Below are 18,515 nucleotides of genomic sequence, written 5' to 3'. Positions count from 1 at the left end.
TTCATAAGGGGTAAAAGGAGAAGAAGCCCCCAAAATTTGTTAGGCAATTTCTCCCGAGTACGGAAATACCCCATATGTTGCCTTGAAATACTACAGGGTTCTGAAGTGAGATAGTGCATGCGCATTTGAGGCTTAAATTAGGGATTTGCATTGGGATGGATCCAGATGCAAGCATTAACCTATGACACTGTTTCCCAAACTGGGTGCCTCCAGCTGTTGCAAAACTCCCCGCATGCCTGGACAGTCAATGGCTGTCCGTCAATACTGGGAGTTGTTGTTATGCAACAGCTGAAGCCTTCATTTTGGAGACGTCTTTCATTTTTAGTAGGGGTGGGGGGGGGGTGTAACTGTGTAAGGGTGTATATTTAGTGTTTTACTTTTTATTTTGTGTAGTGTAGTGTAGTGTTTATAGGGTACATTCACATTGGCGGGTTCACAGCGAGTTTCCCGCTGAGAGTTTGAGCTGCAGTGGAAAATTTGCCGCAGCACAAATGGAAATTCACTGTAAACCCCTGCCTGTGTGAATGTACCCTGTACATTTACATGGGGGGGGGGGGGCTAACATCCAGCTGTTGCAAAACTACAACTCCCAGCATGCCCTTTGGCTGTCTGTGCATGCTGGGAGTTATAGTTATACAACAGCTGGAGGCAAACTGGTTGCAAAACACTTAGAGTTTGTTACTTAACTCAGTGTTTCTCAACCAGTGTGCCTCCAGCTTTTACAAAACTACAACTCCCAGAATGATCTGACAGACCGTACATGCTGGGAGTTAAGTAAACTCTCAGTGTTTTTCAACCACTGTGCCTCCAGCTGTTGCATAACTATAACTCCCAGCATGCATGGACAGCCAAAGGGCATGCTGGGAGTTGTAGTTGCACCTTCAGCTGTTGCAAAACTACAACTCCCAGCATGCCCTTTGGCTGTGCATACTGGGAGTTGTTGCTAAGCAACAGCAGTAGGCGAACAGGCCTCACCTCCTGCTGTATTCTGCCATCTCCACCGCCGCTGCTCCTTCCGCTGCCTTCACTGCTCCTGCCGCTGCCGCCACCTGAAGGGACCCCTTCTACCTCCACACAGGCAGGTAGGGCCCCGATCGCTGTCCCGATGACCAGTGAGCACCGCCCAGCAGGAAAGTGATTGGTCGGTCATTCCGACCGACCAATCACGGGATCGTAAGGTGCCACCATTCGGACGGCACCTATCACCCTTTTTTCCTGGTCACCGGAGACCCCATTGACCTGAAATCGTCGCTAATTGCCGGTCTAAATTGACCGCCCCCCAGGGGTTTGCACAGGGTGCCTGCTGAATGATTTCCTTAAGTCCTTGGACGTCAGGGCGTACCTGTACTCCCTGTGTCCTGGACGGGTTAAATTCTAATAGCTAAAACATGTAGACCTTATACTTTTATAATTTGAATAATAATAGTAAATAATTGCCACATATCTATTAATAGTAGCTATGTCATAGAACCCCCTTTCAACCCCACAGTAGCTCATTCCATTGGTAGCTCATGCGTCAACCTTCCCCATATCAGCATGCCTACAGAGATAGTTGCCAATTACTGAGTAGGACCGCCCACTTGACTTGTAAGCTCAGAATTGTCAGAGATTTCAAAGAATAAATACTAAGTTATACTCTATCTTTTCCACCAAACTTTAAACCAATCTGCTCAGCTCCCCCTGCTTGATAACATAAGTTCTATACATTGAGCCATATTTTCAGTAGAACAGGTTCCCTTTGCCAGCAGAGCAAGAATTATCATAAAGGCTACACCGAAAGTGGGGGGAAATTCTATGAAGTAGAAACTTCATTTTGCATATCCTATCCTCAAAATAACGAAATATTTGTTATTCAGTCACACATACAGCACTATAGTCTGTGCACGTCATACCAATATACAACCTGTCTAGTGCTGTCTTCATCCCACTAAATTTACTGTTGACGTAGCTCAAGAATTTATGAAGTTCAGAGGTCATTCAGGCCCCTACACATTGCAATTTGCAGCCAATTATGTCTAAAACAGCCTAATTGCCTGTCAAAATGACACCCAGGCTGGACACCATATACAGTACCCGCCTAGAGAATAATGGCGTTACCTAATGAGGTGTCCAAATGCTGGGAAACATTCAGAAAAGCAGGTTGTCTTTGCTGCGTAGAGGGAGTCACCTGTTCCTGAGGTGAAGAAAGAAAGAAAAAACTTTATTCCCTTAGTGTACTTTTGTGCTAATTGGCTCCCATGTGCAAACAGCCTGCACGCTACAGTAAGAACATTTAAATATTGAAAACGCTGCAGAACATATGCTCTAGATATAGACGGTGTCCCCTGAATTTAGGGCAGTGCATAAGTAGTTTACAAGGCAACACAAATAGTGGCATTTTTATCGAAAAGTTTTCTATGAAAACTTTTAAGAATAAACAGCATAAAATGACTCCACGTATCATGTGGTGGGAATATATATATTTTTTGCTCACCACAGGTTGTAATTCTCACAAGGTAGTTTTCCTTGAGTGAGTAACTTTAGTAATGTACAAAAACTCTCCTACCTGTTTCTTCCATCTTTTTGTTAATAGGCTGAAGAATAAGCCCAAGGCACACGATGGGCAGCCATATGGTGTCTTAGTATGGCACTGTATTACAGAGTGATTCACCTTGAGGAGCACTTGTTCTAGGAGAGAACGGCTTCATAATATGGCAACCGACGAGGCATGACAAAAATCCATATGGAATTAGTCTGAAAAAAACCTTGTATGAAACTGGAGGCATGTGAAGCAACAGTTAAACCCAATAGGAGTCTATGGATGGTATATTATAAAGCCACAAAACGACGGTTATATTCATACACTGTTTTTTTTGCAATAAAAAAATAAACTGATGAAATGACATCTGTATTTTAAACCATTTGTCAACTGGTGCCAGAAAGTTAAACAGATTTGTATATTACTTCTATTAAAAATGTTTAATCCTTCCAGTACTTATCAGAAGCTGTATATTCTAGAGGAAGTTGAGTTGTTTTTTTCAGTCTGACCACAGTGCTCTCTACTGACATCTCTGTCCATGTCAGAAACTGTCCAGAGCAGGAGAAAATCCCCATAGCGAACCTCTCCTGCTCTAGACAGTTCCGGTCATGAACAGAGGTGTCAGCAGAGAACACTGTGGTCAGACAGAAAATAAATTCAAAATGAAAAGGACTTCCTCTGTAGTATACAGTAGCTGATAAGTACTGGAAGGATTATGATTTTTTAATAGAAGTGATTTACAAATCTGGCACCAGATGATTTAAAAAAATATGTAAAAATTCACCAGAGTACCCCTTTAAGCTATGATATATCTCCCTCAGTCTGCCTCCAGCTGTTGCAAAACTACGACGGCTGTCCGGGCATGCTGGGAATTTTAGTTTTGCAACCGCTGGATGCACCCTGGTTGGGAAACACTGTTCTACCTATGCAGAAATGGCATTTACAAAAGATTATGCAGTCAGACTTTTGGTGGACAACCAAGCTTGTCCCATAGACAGACATTACCTTATATGTGGACCTGGCTATCTATCAAGAAGGTTATCTTTAAAGGGGTACTCCGCCCCTAGACATCTTATCCCCTATCCAAAGGATAGGGGATAAGATGTCAGATCGCCGGGGTCCCGCTGCTGGGGACCCCGGGGATCGCTGCTGCAGCACCCCGCTATCATTACTGTGCAGAGCAAGATCGCTCTGCACGTAATGACAGGCAATACAGGGGCCGGAGCATCGTTACGTCACGGCTCCGCCCCTCGTGACATCATGGCCCGCCCCCGTCAATACAAGTCTATGGGAGGGGGCATGGTGGTCGTCACGCCCCCTGCCATAGACTTGTCATTAGGGGCGGAGCCATGATGTCACGCTGCTCCGGCCCCTGTATCGCCCGTCATTACGCACAGAGCGAACTCGCTCTGCGCAGTAATGATAGTGGGGTGCCGCAGCGGCGATCCCCGGGGTCACCAGCAGCGGGACCGCGGCGATCTAACATCTTATCCCCTATCCTTTGGATAGGGGGTAAGATGCCAGGAGCGGAATACCCCTTTAAAAACATTCAAAAAAGGATTTGCTAATCCCAAAATTCAATACAAAGGACATTCATTTCAATTAAAGATGAAGGATATGGAACATCCAGAATCTTTTTTAGCAATAGGCTGAAAACTTCAATATTAAAGAGAAATACCATCACTGAAAACTTCAAATATCCAGGATGATAATGAAACAGAATGGAAAAAGCTAAGACACAGCTGAACCCAAACCTGATCTGAAAAGTCTGCTGGTTCAACTTTTTTTTCCTCTAAAGTGTACGTCTTCATTTTCAAGCGGATAGTTATAGATAAAATGAGAAATAGCTGACATTTTGCCATGAGAATTTAATCATGACTTAATGGGCAGACTGCATACATTCACGCACTGAAGCTACTGAAAAGATGGGACTATATGTAAAAGGGGATACTTCATTGTATTAAAGCGTCTTTTATTCCATCATAGACATTTATGGTGTATCTGAAAGATAAGTGGATAGGTGGATAGATCTCAGGGTTCTGCACCTATCGGGATTCGGATTCTCCTATATTCAGGAAAAAATTTTAAGGTGGGTGTGCAGGTAGGTGGCTGTCAACAGTGATATCTACAAGATTTGCACAGACTGCCAACCAAGTCTTTCACTTTAAGGGGTACTCCGAAAAAGAAGAAAAAAAAAAGTTTTTAAATCAACTAGTCCCATGAAGTTTTACAGATTTGTAAATTACTTCTATTTAAAAATCTTAATCCTTTTAGTACTTATCAGTAGAGATGAGCGAACTTACAGTAAATTCGATTCGTTACGAACTTCTCGGCTCGGCAGTTGATGACTTATCCTGCGTAAATTAGTTCAGCTTTCAGGTGCTCCGGTGGGCTGGAAAAGGTGGATACATTCCTAGGAAAGAGTCTCCTAGGACTGTATCCACCTTTTCCAGCCCACGGGAGCACCTGAAAGCTGAACTAATTTATGCAGGATAAGTCATCAACTGCCGAGCCGAGAAGTTCGTGACGAATCGAATTTACCGTAAGTTCGCTCATCTCTACTTATCAGCTGCTGTATACTACAGAGGAAGTTGTGTAGGTCTTTCCTGTCTGACCACAGTGCCTCTTCTGACACCTCTTTCCATGTCAGGAACTGCACAGAGCAAGATAGTCCCATAGAGTTACATTCTAAAATCTGTCTCAGTCACATGGCATAAAACCAAGAGAAAATATGCTTATTGTGCTCTTCTATAAAAAGTGATGACAAACAAGGGAACCTTTAAAAGTCAATTTTATTTAGTTTAAATTCTATAAAAATCCATCACCCTTGGTGCAATGTGAGGCCTCTCTTCGGCTATTGCAACTTCCAATATATACTTCCAGACTTATCAAATCAGGTACAGCTCTTATTACTATACCAGAATAAAGTGCAAACAGTTCCTCTAGTCACAGTAATATTCTTTTCTTGTCTGTGCAAAAGTGCAAGTGCCCTTGTGTTCTTCTCCTGGCTCCAGACCCAGACAGATTAAAACTTTTGACATGTCTCTATGACAGTGCCCATTTAAGAAATTCAAAAAGAAAAGAGCTTCCTGTGGAGCATACAGCAGCTGATAAGTACTGGAAGGATTATGATTTTTAAATAGAAGTAATTTGCAAATCTGTTTTACTTCCTTCCACCAGTTGATTTAAAAAAAATAAAAAATTAATTGTTTTCCACCGGAGTACCCCTTTAAAGGGATTGTAAAGAAGTAGAAAAACATGGTTGCTTCCTTCCAGAAACAGCATTGCACCTTTCTATGGGTTGTGCTTAACATTGCTACTCAACTCCATTAAAGTAGATACATCTTGGCTGCACCACAACACACAAGCCCTCATTTACTATTCTAAACCCGACCTCTTTTGTCGGGTTTTTTTGTCGCATCTTTGTCTGTGCCATGTCGCAGACATCCTGCGCCAGTCTGCGACACGATGCGACATTTTTTCCCGACGGACCCGATGTGGATTCTCCCAAACCCGAAAAAGGGGCGTTACCCGACATTTCTTAGCTTTCCCACATATTTATTAAGGTTTCCAACCTGAATTAGTTGAATTGTTGTGGATTTTTTCCCGACAGCTCAGAGGAGTTGGAAACCAAAACCAACAAAACCCACGTGCGACAAACAGGATGCGACATAATAATAAATACCAGGGGAAAAAAGCAGTCGGGTAAGAAAGCAACATAGACTTACAACCCGATTTTCTTAGCAAATGAGGGCCACAATCATACATGGACAGATGTGCCAGTGTTCTGTAAAGTAATGGTCACTGAGAGGTCATGGGGGGGGGGGGGGGGAGTTTTCTGGACTCAATGTCAGAAGGTACCCTTTAAGAACAGTGCAATCAGCCTCTGCCCATCCTGAAATGTAACATTCTGTTTATATGAATCAATAGATTGCGGAAAATTCTGTTCAGGAGGATCTGAGGAGATTAATACATAGTTCTTATTTAAGAGATTTGCTATAGTTTGTTGAACTCTCTTGAGCTTAGGAGTCCAGTGGGCAGTCTCACTAATTGACTGATAGCCTACACTTAATGAGCAGGCATACAAAGATGTCACTCACTGATTAGGACCACCCACTGGACTCCTAGGCCCAGAATGAGCAGACACTTAAATGAATAAAATGAAAGCTATATTGATTCTTTTCCAACAACACTATATTTTAATCTACTCATTTTATAATGCCAGACATCACACTACATGCTCAACGGGACAGGTTCACCTTAACACAGTGTACAAATAAGGTATACATTATTCTAGGTTAAGGGTTTGATTAAAGGGGTACTCTGGTGGAAAACTATTTATTTCATATTAACTGGTTCCAGAAAGTTAAACAGATTTGTCAATTACTTATATTAAATAATCTTAATCCTACCAGCACTTATCAGCTGCTGTGTGCTCCAGAGGAAGTTGTGTAGTTCTTTTCAGTCTGACGCCACAGTGCTCTCTTCTGACACCTCTGTCTGTGTCAGGAATTGTCCAGAGCAGGAGAGGTTTGCTGTGGGGATTTGCTCCTACTCTGGACAGTTCCTGACACAGACTGAGGTGTCAGAAAGAGAGCACTGTGGTCAGACTGAAAAGAACTACACAACTTCCTCTGGAGCACACAGCAGCTGATAAGTACTGGAAGGGTAAATATTATTTAATAGATGCAATTTACAAATCTGTTTAACTTTACGAAACCAGTTGATTTGAAAAAAAAATCACCGGAGTACCCCTTTAAGGTCAGATGCAGTGAATACTTTCTTCTTTAGTTCATGGAATTATTTTTCATACACTGTTTCCATTAATGAACCCATTGTCCAAGTAAAACACAATAATGAAGGTGTCAGCCTCTGAGATGTCCTGCTGGGAAATTGCCCTTTATCTGTGGTCCTGACATTGTTGATTATATAAATATTTTTTAATTAACCTTCTATTTGAAAGGTCACCTCCTATTTACAGCCATATTATCAGCCATTATTTTTCCTCTGTTGCAAATCGCCTGTTTTTGAAGGTTAAACAAGGTACAATTTTATTATTTTTTTCCGTCATCCATGCACATTTATTCTGTATTATTTGATCCTCACTAAATTTTCATTGTTGCACTTGCACTCAAGCAGCATGTAGCCATAAGTAATATTTCTAATGCAGTATATTACTCAACTCTCAAGTGCTCCTTAAGGGCCTTTTGTTATTTTTCTTCCATTTATTTGGCTAAAAAAAAACAAAAAACTGTTCTACCTTTGTGATTTTCTACATGATTAAACTGACTTCGGCAAAATGCTGTGAAAGCTTAACCTTTTGAATAAAAATAATTTCTAGTTGTTTTTTTTTTTTTGTTAATGTAATTAGTATCAAGGTTATTTATTGGATTCTGACCTCAGGTTCCCTAATAAGTATTTTAGGTACAGGTTCCTCATAAATGCTTGCCAGAGGTGTCCCCCCCTCCCCCCCCCCCAAAAAAAAACAACTAAAATAAAAAAAAAACAACAACACATATTAATTGTAAGAAGTGTCATGGAAGACTAATATACCAGGGAGTGGGCCATGACTGGTAACTTGCCGTTTTCTCCCAGGGTTTTCTTTAATTCAGCCGGTCAGATGCACCCAAATAGTGCCATACTTTGTCCACACTGCAAGTAGGGTCCATAGAATGAGATACTTTACCCTTCGAACCATGCTGTTCTCACGTGAGACCAAGCAATGGCCACATACATCCATACAGCGCCCACCTAGTGATCGCTGACAGCGAAGTGCCGGCGCAGGGATCATGACGCAGGCACGTCACCAGTCATGTGACGTTGTTGCCATGACTAACATATACAATAGAGGTGCTAGGTGGGACTAATGGCATCTTGATAGGATTGCATAGCTATCAATCAATAGCAAACGGAGACGATTGGGGGAATGGCATCTCCACCAATCAAAACGAGGCACTTCCTGCACGATGATGTCATGATAGGAGGTGATATAAACCCCCGTATTGGCGTTTTTTGCTCATAGCCCCATTGCCTCTTGACAAAGCCGTGTGAACGGTGAAACATGTCGAGGGGGGGCTGCAAACTGATTTTAAACACGGTGTCCTCTCCTACCTGTATGGCACACTGCAGGTGCATACAGTATCTCAATAAGTGAGTTACAGCAGTACTCATTGACAAATCCAACATATGGAAAGAGAGACACCCTGATTTTTTAATCTTTACTTTTGTGTGTGAATTAATAAAGTTGTACCTTTTTAATATATGGGAAATTAGGGAACTAGTGGATCACTGCGGTGATCTTTTTGTGAATATACAGCGCCCAACTAGTTTCAAACAATGTCCAAAGGGTGCCATACCTTGCTCAAGGAGTTCTACAGTAACACATAGGGGGATATTTATCAATTTTGCCTGTTGACAGTTTCTTTTTACCCTTTTTTTTTTCACTTTGGTTTTCGTGGACATGCACCAAATTTATCATTTAGTGCAAGTTGTTAGTAATTTTGGCTCAAATGTTGAAATCAGCTGTTCACGGCGCCTTTTACACAGAACTTACCGCCACAGAGGACGCATATTTTACCCTGTAGAGCGGCCATTTCGGAGTCCCTCCTGCAGTATATCAGCAAGCGACATGAGATATTTTCTTTTGTGGGGTTTATAGCCACCATGTGAAATGGATTTTATTTTCAACTTGGGTAGTTTTTTTTTTGTTGTTACTTTTAGTGCAGTGGTCTTCCACCTGCGGACCTCCAGATGTTGCAAAACTACATTCCGGGCATGCTGGGAGTTGTAGTTTTGCAACATCTGGAGGTCCGCAGGTTGGAGATCACTGCTTTAGTGCTTACCTTTCCTGAACCTGTGTGGCCATGTCCAATGCTGGCTCAACGGAGGGTGAAGGTTCCTCAGAGACAACAATGTCGCAGGATAGTATTGAGCGGCCCTGGAGGCGTCGCTGCTTTCACAATAAAAAAAATTTTAATGTATTTTGACGCCTTTACATTTTCTGATATTGCTAAGTATGTTTTCTATGTGCAAAATTTCTTGGCGGGATTTGCGACAAAATTGCACCAAAGATCGATTGGCGCAAATGATGAATTACTGACTAAAGTTAAAATCACACACAGGACCGTGTGATTTTAAGAAAGTTGTAAAATTGACAGTGGAGAGAATGCGCCAAACTTTGGCGCAAAAAGACACTGCCCCAAAGCACTGCACCAAAGTTACGTAAAAAAAAATAAAAACACATAAATCCTTTGATAAATACCCCCCATACTCCTGCACTGTACCAAATGGTGCATTTACAACCCATTTAGCACCTACAAGGCCTAGATAGTGCTTATACTGTATTTGCCCACTCAGAGCATCAACTACTTCATCTTTGTTTGGCATTATAGGTTTTGCTATACAGAAGATTTCCAAGCCCTGAAGGTAATACTAGTCTGGCTGAAATGAGGGATTATACTGTATGACCTAAATTGGTGGTACTGTTTGGACACCATAAGTTACTTTTATCTAGTAGGATAAATATTTGCACGTTTTACCTATAGTTTTTTTTTTTTTTATTCTTTTACACTTTCGACAGGCTGAAAATAATGAACCCAGATAACCATAGCCCTCATTTACTTAGAAAACTGGGTTGTAAGTCTATCTTGCTTTCTTACCCGACTGCTTTTTCCCCCTGGTATTTATTATTATGTTGCATCCTGTTTGTCGCACGTGGGTTTTGTTGGTTTTGGTTTCCAACTCCTCTGAGTTGTCGGGAAATCCACAACAATTCAACAAATTTGGGTTGGAAAGCTTTATAAATACGTGGGAAAGCTCAGAAATGTCGGGTTATGCCCCTTTTTCGGGTTTGGGAGAATCCACATCGGGTCCGTCGGGAAAAAATGTCCCATCGTGTCGCAGACTGGCGCACAATGTCGGCAACATGTTGCAGACAAAGATGCAACAAAAAAAAAAAAAACGACAAAACAAGTCGAGTTTAGAATAGTAAATGAGGGCCATGTTGTAAGCTGCCATGTAAAATTGCCATGTAATTATGTCTCAAGCAGATATTGAAATCATTACATTTGTGGTTGGGTTAGACACTAAGTCTTGCCACATAAGGGTATAAAAGTGCTTCCTCTGCTCCCCTTTAAAAAGGCTCTTAGGGGGAGATTTATCAAAACCTGTGCAGAAGCAAAGTTGCCCAGTTGCCCATAGCAACCAATCAGCGTTCTTCTTATATTCTGACTGCTAGACATGCCTCTACAACATAACTGAAGACATTTTGCCCAGTTGACAGACTTTGAAAGGGTACATCATTGGACTGATAGAAGCAGGATGGGTGTTTTGGCAGATTTCCATCCATCTAGGCTGTTCTGACTAAGCTGTTTAGAGGTGTTCGGTGGGCACGCATGCACTGTACACAGGCTCCGGACAGAATAAGAGTTGAGAGGATCCAAAATGCATGAGCAGCTCCCACAGTTTTCTTGTCCACCATGCAGACACAGGTGCCACCTTCATTAGACACTTCTATCCAGTTGATTAGCAGAAGAAAGGTTGGTGTCACGGCACCTATTACGTGTGTGGTCAGGTCTGGGTATATAGACCTTTTAGTGAACCTTTTAAATCTGGCTTTTATGTGGAGTGAAAAACTACTCCAACTGCTTGCATGATGGTCTGGGGAGCCATCACATATAACAGTTGGGCATCCCTAGTAGAGATAAGAGGTACACTAACACATCAGTGATATGTACAGGACATCCTGTGGCCATATATGTTGCCTCTTATGGCTTCCAATTGGCTTTTATTAGCAGGATAATGCTCGCTCACACACAGCAAGGGCCTCCTAGGAATGTCTACACCAGATAGCAACATTCCTTGGCCTGTCCGATCACCAGATTTATTACCAATGGATTATTTATGGGAACAGCTAGGATGCCAGCTTTGTCAACATGTGAGCATCCAGGATTTACAGTCTAAGGCTACGTTCACACTTCGGAATTCCGTGCAAAGAATTAACATGTTCTTTCTTTGCGCAGAACAATTTCAGCGGCGGAATTGTCTGCCACTGAAATTTCGCAGTGTTATCGGGTCTCGCGGAAGACACGTTCACACTGATGGTACTGTTCACTGCGTGAAATTCCACTTGCGGCATTCCACGCAGTGAACATTACCATCAGTGTGAATGGGTCTTCCGCGAGACCCAATCACACTGCGGAATTTCTGTGGCAGACAATTCCGTCACTGAAATTGTTCTGCGCAAAGAAAGAACATGTTAATTCTTTGCGTGGAATTTTGCGAGTACTGCATAGCCATCAATGGTGACAGCGCAGCGCCCCGCGGTCCTACCACCAAAGTATTTTCGGCGGCGGCCGCATGATGGAATCTCCGCTTGCAGAATTCCACGAGCAGAGTTTCCACAGTGTGAACATACCCTAAACATGTGCCAGATATGTTAAAATGCATCAAGTTTTTTGTTTTTTTTTTATAAAAATGTGACATTCTTAGACTGTCTAGTCTAAGTTTAGACAAACTATTAGTTAGTGTAAACTGAACCAGAATCTTGCACCAAAATTCTGGTACATTTTATGAAATCTGATTGTAAAGCTCAAACAATGTCACATTTTACCAGAGCTACTCCCCCACTGCTAAAAAGGGTCTAAGACTCTTAATAAATGTGGCACAACCCCTTTAACACAATGTTTGCGCAAATCATGTCAGAAATCTTGCACAATTGGAATAGTAAATATTTCCTGAAAAATGATTTACGTGAGATAGCTCTATATATAAACATCTGCCAACCATTCTGCTTGTTGTTTGACATTTTAACTATAAAAGACTTTTGGTTTCTGCTTTTACTGTTCTTTTTTCAACTTAGAAGTTCAAGGTTTACCTTTGGCCATGTAAAATTTCTTGGTTTATAAATTTAATACATGCTGGAAAGAGGGCCCCATATTATGGTTTAAATTAGCCCTGTCCTATGATATCTAGTATATAAAATAAGGGATTGGACCTTGTCTGTCCTCCTCCTCTCCTGTCTATCACTCTTGTGCTGATCACCCATTCATTATTTTCCAATATTGCAGTGCCTATAGACACCTAAGGGTGTACGTCATATATTTTTTCAACCCAAAAGCAAAAGGGATGCAAAAAATCATAAATGAGTATTCTCTTCTTAAAAGGGTTATCCAGGAACAGAAAAACAGAGTTAATTTCTTCCCAAAAGCAGCACCATACCATTCATTTCAATGGAACTGAGGTGCAATACCACGCACAACCTGAGGATAGGTGTGGTGCTGTTTTTTTAAGTAATCAGCTCTGTTTTTCTAATCTTTGATTATCCCTTTAAGGGTCCTACTGCATTCACAGAGTTTGCACACATGGTCCAACATGCAAGAGCCTTTTTCTATGTTAGCTTGTATCACAAGTTGTTACGATGCTGTTGGGTATTTAGACTTAGAACATGGCTTAATCTTTAGCAGTTGCATTTCTTGGTTCAAACAATAGCTCCCAGTACTTAGATACCCCAGGACTTATGGTAGGGCAGTAGGACAAATTCACACAGGAAATTCATACAAGCTCATATTAAATGTCAGAAGAAAAAAACAAAGGATAACTCACCTCTAGTTGTTAGTTGCCAAAGAAAGTTATTGTCTTGCAGGGAGTTGATTCTTTCAGGTTCCCTCACATAAAGGCAAACAAAAAAAACTCAACAACGACCACTAAAACAACTTATGGAAATATGTGACAACAACAGGACCAGAAAACTCAATAGGCCGAATTTTCACTATACCAGAAAAGCCACATAAATAGAATGGACAGACATAGACAAACACATACATCGCCTCATATGACCAGCACAGAAAACCAACAAATAAATCCATTATATAGACTTAAGAATCACCTCAAGCCAGACACAGCAAAAACCCGGCTTGGACTTATACTCTGGCAAAAACTAGAACTGCTGCCAACAAGTGAATAAACATAAGAGAAGAATTGTTGGAAGAACAATTTCTACCATGAAGACCACTAGTGGCTCTGACCCTTCTGATGTTGTGTATGGGGACCATTTATGATGACTAGGTCACAAAAATCAACCTACTATTATTATCTTTTTTGCCGTGGTATTCCCCTTTTTTTTCTTATTATTACATGTTCCTCTAACTATGCCCTTAACAAATGTAACAAGTGCATTCCACTAATCTGTATTAGAAGACTCTCAACTGTTAAAAATTGCTATCTGCATGCATTCATTTGTCATCCAGCGTTTTACCATCGAGCACATGTCATTTCTGAAAAGCTCCAACATAAATATATTTAAGGGCAATCACGGCTGATTGTACCGACGCACACATGAAGTTAATTGCATCAAATTGCAAACCGCCTTTCTATGACCACGGGGATTATAATTGGCGCAGATTCAGAGAGAATTCGTTCTATTTTAAATGATAGCCGGGCATCTGTGAATTTCTGTACGACAGAATGGAAGGGGCATAAAACATTAGATTTTTTTTTTTATAACATTGCTGTTGTTTTTATATGTATTTTTCACTTCAGGTCCAGGAAGATTGTTCTGCCAGTTTAGATTCACCGGTTTCTTCATCATTTGTCCATGTGTCGCCATATGCGTGTCAGAGACGGACTCCGCTGCAAGACATCAACCGAATATTCACGGTAATAATTATTGGCTACATAGTCATCAAAACTGCTTGCTAAAATAATGATATAGTAGGCAGTAGAGTGGAAAAAAAGTGAACTCGGGGGTCAGGCTTATACCGGTGAAATAGAATTTTCATTGTGATTTTCTAAGCCATGTCTCAGCTGTTACTGGTACTGGCAGGGACAGAAATATTCCATTTAATTGCATAGGGCTTATCTGGGCAGGATTTTACAAACACTTGGGAATCAATAGCGAAAATGATTTCTGCATTCTTCCACTACAGGCTATTTTTCATGTTTGCTGCAACATGTATTTTCCAAGGATTATTCAACAATCATATAAATTTGAAAGCTGCAGTGATATTCACTTGGCCTTAATCTTAATGTACTTGTTTCAACTTGTCAACTTTTCAAAAGACATTTAAATTCAAGTAATAGAGAGATAATTCCCCCCCATTCTTCCCCACCATCAATTCTACCTATTGGCTGATCGGCATCCTGATGTGCTTAAAATCCATAGGTGATGTTCCACCCTAGCGACATCGAATGCTGTTTCTTTTCACATGTGCACTTACTACAGCTATCTGGTTCATTTTACTGTTATTGAGTGCTTGGAAAAGGCAATGGTTCAGCTGCTGATAATCTGTAAGATTATTACTTTACGGCGTCCCGGTGTTCAGGCCTCGGAGAGACCGCGGCTAAGTAGTCAATACTTACTATGTAAAGCTGGGACATGTTCTGCGTAGTGGGATATTGAGGTCACAGCATGCATGACTTGCTTTGCAAATAAAAACAGATATACAGGGACAGGAGCAATTTTCTTATTCTCCAAAAAATATGCACCCAAAGCCATTTCTATTATCATCCAGTTGTGCATTAAATGCTTTATGTTGACATATGCCAGACCTGCTGAGTAGGAGTTCAAGGCAACCCTGCGCGTTATCGTCTTGTGGCTATAACACATCATCAAAGAATTTGATGCCGCTATCTTCTAAGCAATTTAGCATTTATATATGATGTAAAATTTAATTACAGACATAAAAGGACAATTTATTCCAGCCTCACGGAGTGCTTGCGAATATTTCTTGCTTTCAATAAACTGATTTTCATTTAATTCTAGTGTATTGGGCCTATCACGTTACATTATAATGAGTGGTATTGATTTCCAACCTCGGATTCATTACTGTACTCTACCTTTTTTTTTAAGTACAATCAGTCCAAATGTTTCAAAGGAGCCATGAAATAACTGGATGTCTAGGAAATGAGTAGATTACGGTTGCCGTTTAATGCCAAATTGTTATTGCTTTTACAGTAAAGCCAATATGGAAAGACCTCAGAATGAGATACCATTGAATGTGCTTGGAAGTATATGAATTTCATCGTATATTTCATGCATCATTTGCAAATGTAAGACCATGGGGACCCGGCAGGGTCTGATGTGTTCTGACCCGTTCCAGGGTCTATTCTGCTTCCCCAGAAAAAAAAGAAAAAAAGGGCCAAACAGGCCCTGAAAGGGACAGAAATTATATAGGGTATTCTGTCTGGCTTAGTACCACATCACTGGCCCCTTGCAGTATGTGGTAAATTTCAGAATGCAATGAAAAATTGATTGCAATGAAAATAGAATACAGGAAAAATGATCATGGTACATATATGTGTATATATTTATATATATATATATATATATATATATATATATATATATATACACACACACACACACACACACACACACATATATATATATATATATATATATATATATATATATATATATATATATATATATATGTTGTAAGGATTTCACCCTGGGGATAGCTCTGGGATCGTCATTGACACTGCCACAGGACACGTTTCCACTTCAATCAGCAGGCAAACAACAGTACTTTATGCAAGTCTGGCTCCTCGACAGCTTTATTAGACAGGTTGCAGGATAAATAAAAAAACATAACATAGGAACAAACAAAACCCTAGACCGTCCAGTCACTGACTAAACAATCCATTGTACCCTGACTATCAACTGGTGGGCTTTTCCTGGCCAGTTAAATCATGCCTCCTGCAACCTTCTACTCACTGTTCACACACAGCTTTTGCAACCTCTGTGTCTCATCCACATCACTGTTGGGGCCACTCACAGCTTGGGCTGTGTGTTCCTCACCAGGACCCCTGCCTCCCCCCAAAGCCACCTTGCTGTCTTATGGGGAGAGCCCAGACTACACTGTCTGACTTCCTTTTAAACAGACTTCCCCTCTCTGCTACCTCATTAATTAGGCAAAAGGTGGAGCTATGGAAATACACCCTTTCCTTGCCACACTGTCGCAATATATATATATACATATTGGGGGAGATTTATCAAAACCTGTGCAGAGGAAAACTTGCCCAGTTGCCCATAGCAACCAATCAGATTGCTTCTTTCATTTTCATCAATGCCTGTGAAAAATGAAAGAAGCGATCTGATTGGTTGATATGGGCAACTGGACAACTTTTCCTCTGCACAGGTTTTGATAAATCTCCCCCATTGTGTGTGTGAACTGTATAACCAGTCCTCAGGGTTAAAGGGGTTATCCAGGAGTAGAAAAACATAGCTGCTTTCTTTCAAAAAATGCTCCTTTTCTGTCTCCGGGTTGGGTGTGGTTCTGCAGCCCAGTTACATTGAAGTGAATGGAGCCAAGTTGTAAAACCACACGTAACCTGGAGACAGACGTGGAGCTGTTTTTAAAAGAAATTAGCTGTGCTTTTCTATTCCTGGATAACCCCTTTAATATTTCTCATGTCTTGCAATGAATGCATTGATGAAACCCCCCAGTAGGGTGACATCACCATGGGGGAAGCAATCATTGGGCAGTAGTGTCACCCCGACCTCCTGTCACTGCATCTGCTTTCTCTGAGCAGATGCAGAGCAGTAGAAAGGCAGAGTGGGATCTGTCAGTTCCCTGCTCCATCATTCACTGTTCCAGGCCTACAGGCACTTCAACTCTGTAGCCTATAAGCTGCTGTGACACATCCCTGGACCCCTGGAAGGCTGGCGCAATGGTATGACATCATACCGCTGGCCGACGGCTCCCTTACAGTTATTTAGGATGGTTGGGTGACACGATTTTCTACTGCACCAGGTAACACAAACTCTAGTGATGCCATGACTGAATGCACAGATAGTCATCTAGTTACATTTCAGCACCTGACCATTAATTGCTCCCGCCTTCTATCCTGGAAAAATGGGGGGACATAACTCTGTTTTGGTGAGCCTTGCCCTGTGGGGACACATGTGCATCCCTCAGCTCTGCTTTTACTGAGGAGACCAAGTCTAGTGGACCTAGGTTTGCTAAAGTTGGGTATACCTTACACACAGGTCACACAACCTTACTAGTCTAATCTACAATCAACTTGTTCTTGTTCCAGCCCACGCTTCAGCTCTCCATGCATCTCTATAGGAGAGTGGGAGATACACAAGCTGGTGTGCTCATGTATCTCTGACTCTCCCATCGAGATGCATGGAGAGGATGTGTCATTCCTGCTCTGTGCACAAGGAGAGCCGGAATGCCATACAGGAGATTGTGGGGGTCCGGGCAGTCCAACACCTTGCGATCAGACACTTAATACCCATCCTTTAAATACAGTATACGTTTTTTCTAAATGGGACTACCTCTTTAAGACAGTATACAGGAACAGAACCAAACTAGACTAGAATCCTCTTTATAGGCCAATGTTACCCCATCAGGATTCTTGTTGAGAGGTTTTCCTATAGTTATAAGGTTAGAATAAAGCATAGGAACTATAAGCAAGTGAACCAAAGTACAGATTAGGATCAGACACAAAGGCTAAGATCAGAGCCAAAGATTTCCCCATGATTACGTATACCGTATATACTCGAGTTTAAGCCGACTCGAATATAAGCCGAGGCCCCTAATTTCACCCCAAAAACCAAGGAAAAGTTATTGACTCGACTATAAGCCTAGGGTGGGAAATACATCATCCCCCCCATGTCATCATCCCCCCCTGTCATCATCCAGACCCCCTCATTAACACCCCCTCATCATCACCCTGTCATTATCACCCCCGTCATCATCACCCTGTCATTTTCACCCCGTCATCATTACCCTGTCATCATCCCCCCCTGTCATCATCCGGACCCCCGTCATCATCACCACCTGTCAATCCAGTGGTCTTCAACCTGCGGACTTCCAGATGTTGCAAAACTACAACTCCCAGCATGCCCGGACAGCCATCGGCTGTCCGGGCATGCTGGGAGTTGTAGTTTTGAAACATCTGGAGGTCTGCAGGTTGAAGACCACTGCGGCCTTTATCATCATCCAGACCCCCCCTTTAGTTTTCTACTCACCTCCCCTCGGTGAGAAGG

At 41.6% G+C, this 18,515-nt stretch overlaps 2 protein-coding genes across 11 annotated transcripts in view; one reads left to right on the top strand and one right to left on the bottom strand.

The window, feature by feature from the left end:
• DNTT (DNA nucleotidylexotransferase) overlaps nucleotides 1-18,515 on the top strand; it is a 412,449-nt gene that overhangs the window by 62,877 nt on the left and 331,057 nt on the right. For 3 of the 7 annotated variants that reach the window (XM_056529820.1, XM_056529814.1, XM_056529816.1), the window contains exons 1-2: nucleotides 10,920-11,055; nucleotides 14,057-14,173. In XM_056529820.1, the coding sequence (XP_056385795.1) occupies nucleotides 10,996-11,055; nucleotides 14,057-14,173 (177 nt within the window). In that variant the 5' untranslated portion in view covers nucleotides 10,920-10,995. Of the gene's footprint in view, nucleotides 1-10,778; nucleotides 10,811-10,919; nucleotides 11,056-14,056; nucleotides 14,174-18,515 lie in introns of those variants that run through there. The other 4 variants (XM_056529815.1, XM_056529818.1, XM_056529819.1 and 1 more) reach the window with 3 other exon arrangements.
• Nucleotides 1-18,515, bottom strand: part of LOC130282002 (uncharacterized) — a 183,096-nt gene that overhangs the window by 36,197 nt on the left and 128,384 nt on the right. The window contains exon 4 of one of the 4 annotated variants that reach the window (XM_056529821.1): nucleotides 2,098-2,173. The exons of the other annotated variants lie outside the window; for them this stretch is intronic. Within the exon in view, the coding sequence (XP_056385796.1) occupies nucleotides 2,098-2,173 (76 nt within the window). The remainder of the gene's footprint in view (nucleotides 1-2,097; nucleotides 2,174-18,515) is intronic. 4 annotated transcript variants of the gene reach the window in all.

This window comes from Hyla sarda, chromosome 7, assembly GCF_029499605.1.
Source record: "Hyla sarda isolate aHylSar1 chromosome 7, aHylSar1.hap1, whole genome shotgun sequence".
Classification (NCBI taxonomy): domain Eukaryota; kingdom Metazoa; phylum Chordata; class Amphibia; order Anura; family Hylidae; genus Hyla; species Hyla sarda.
The sequence above is the reverse complement of the archived record's forward strand: the minus strand, read 5'-3'. Positions and strand labels throughout refer to the sequence as shown.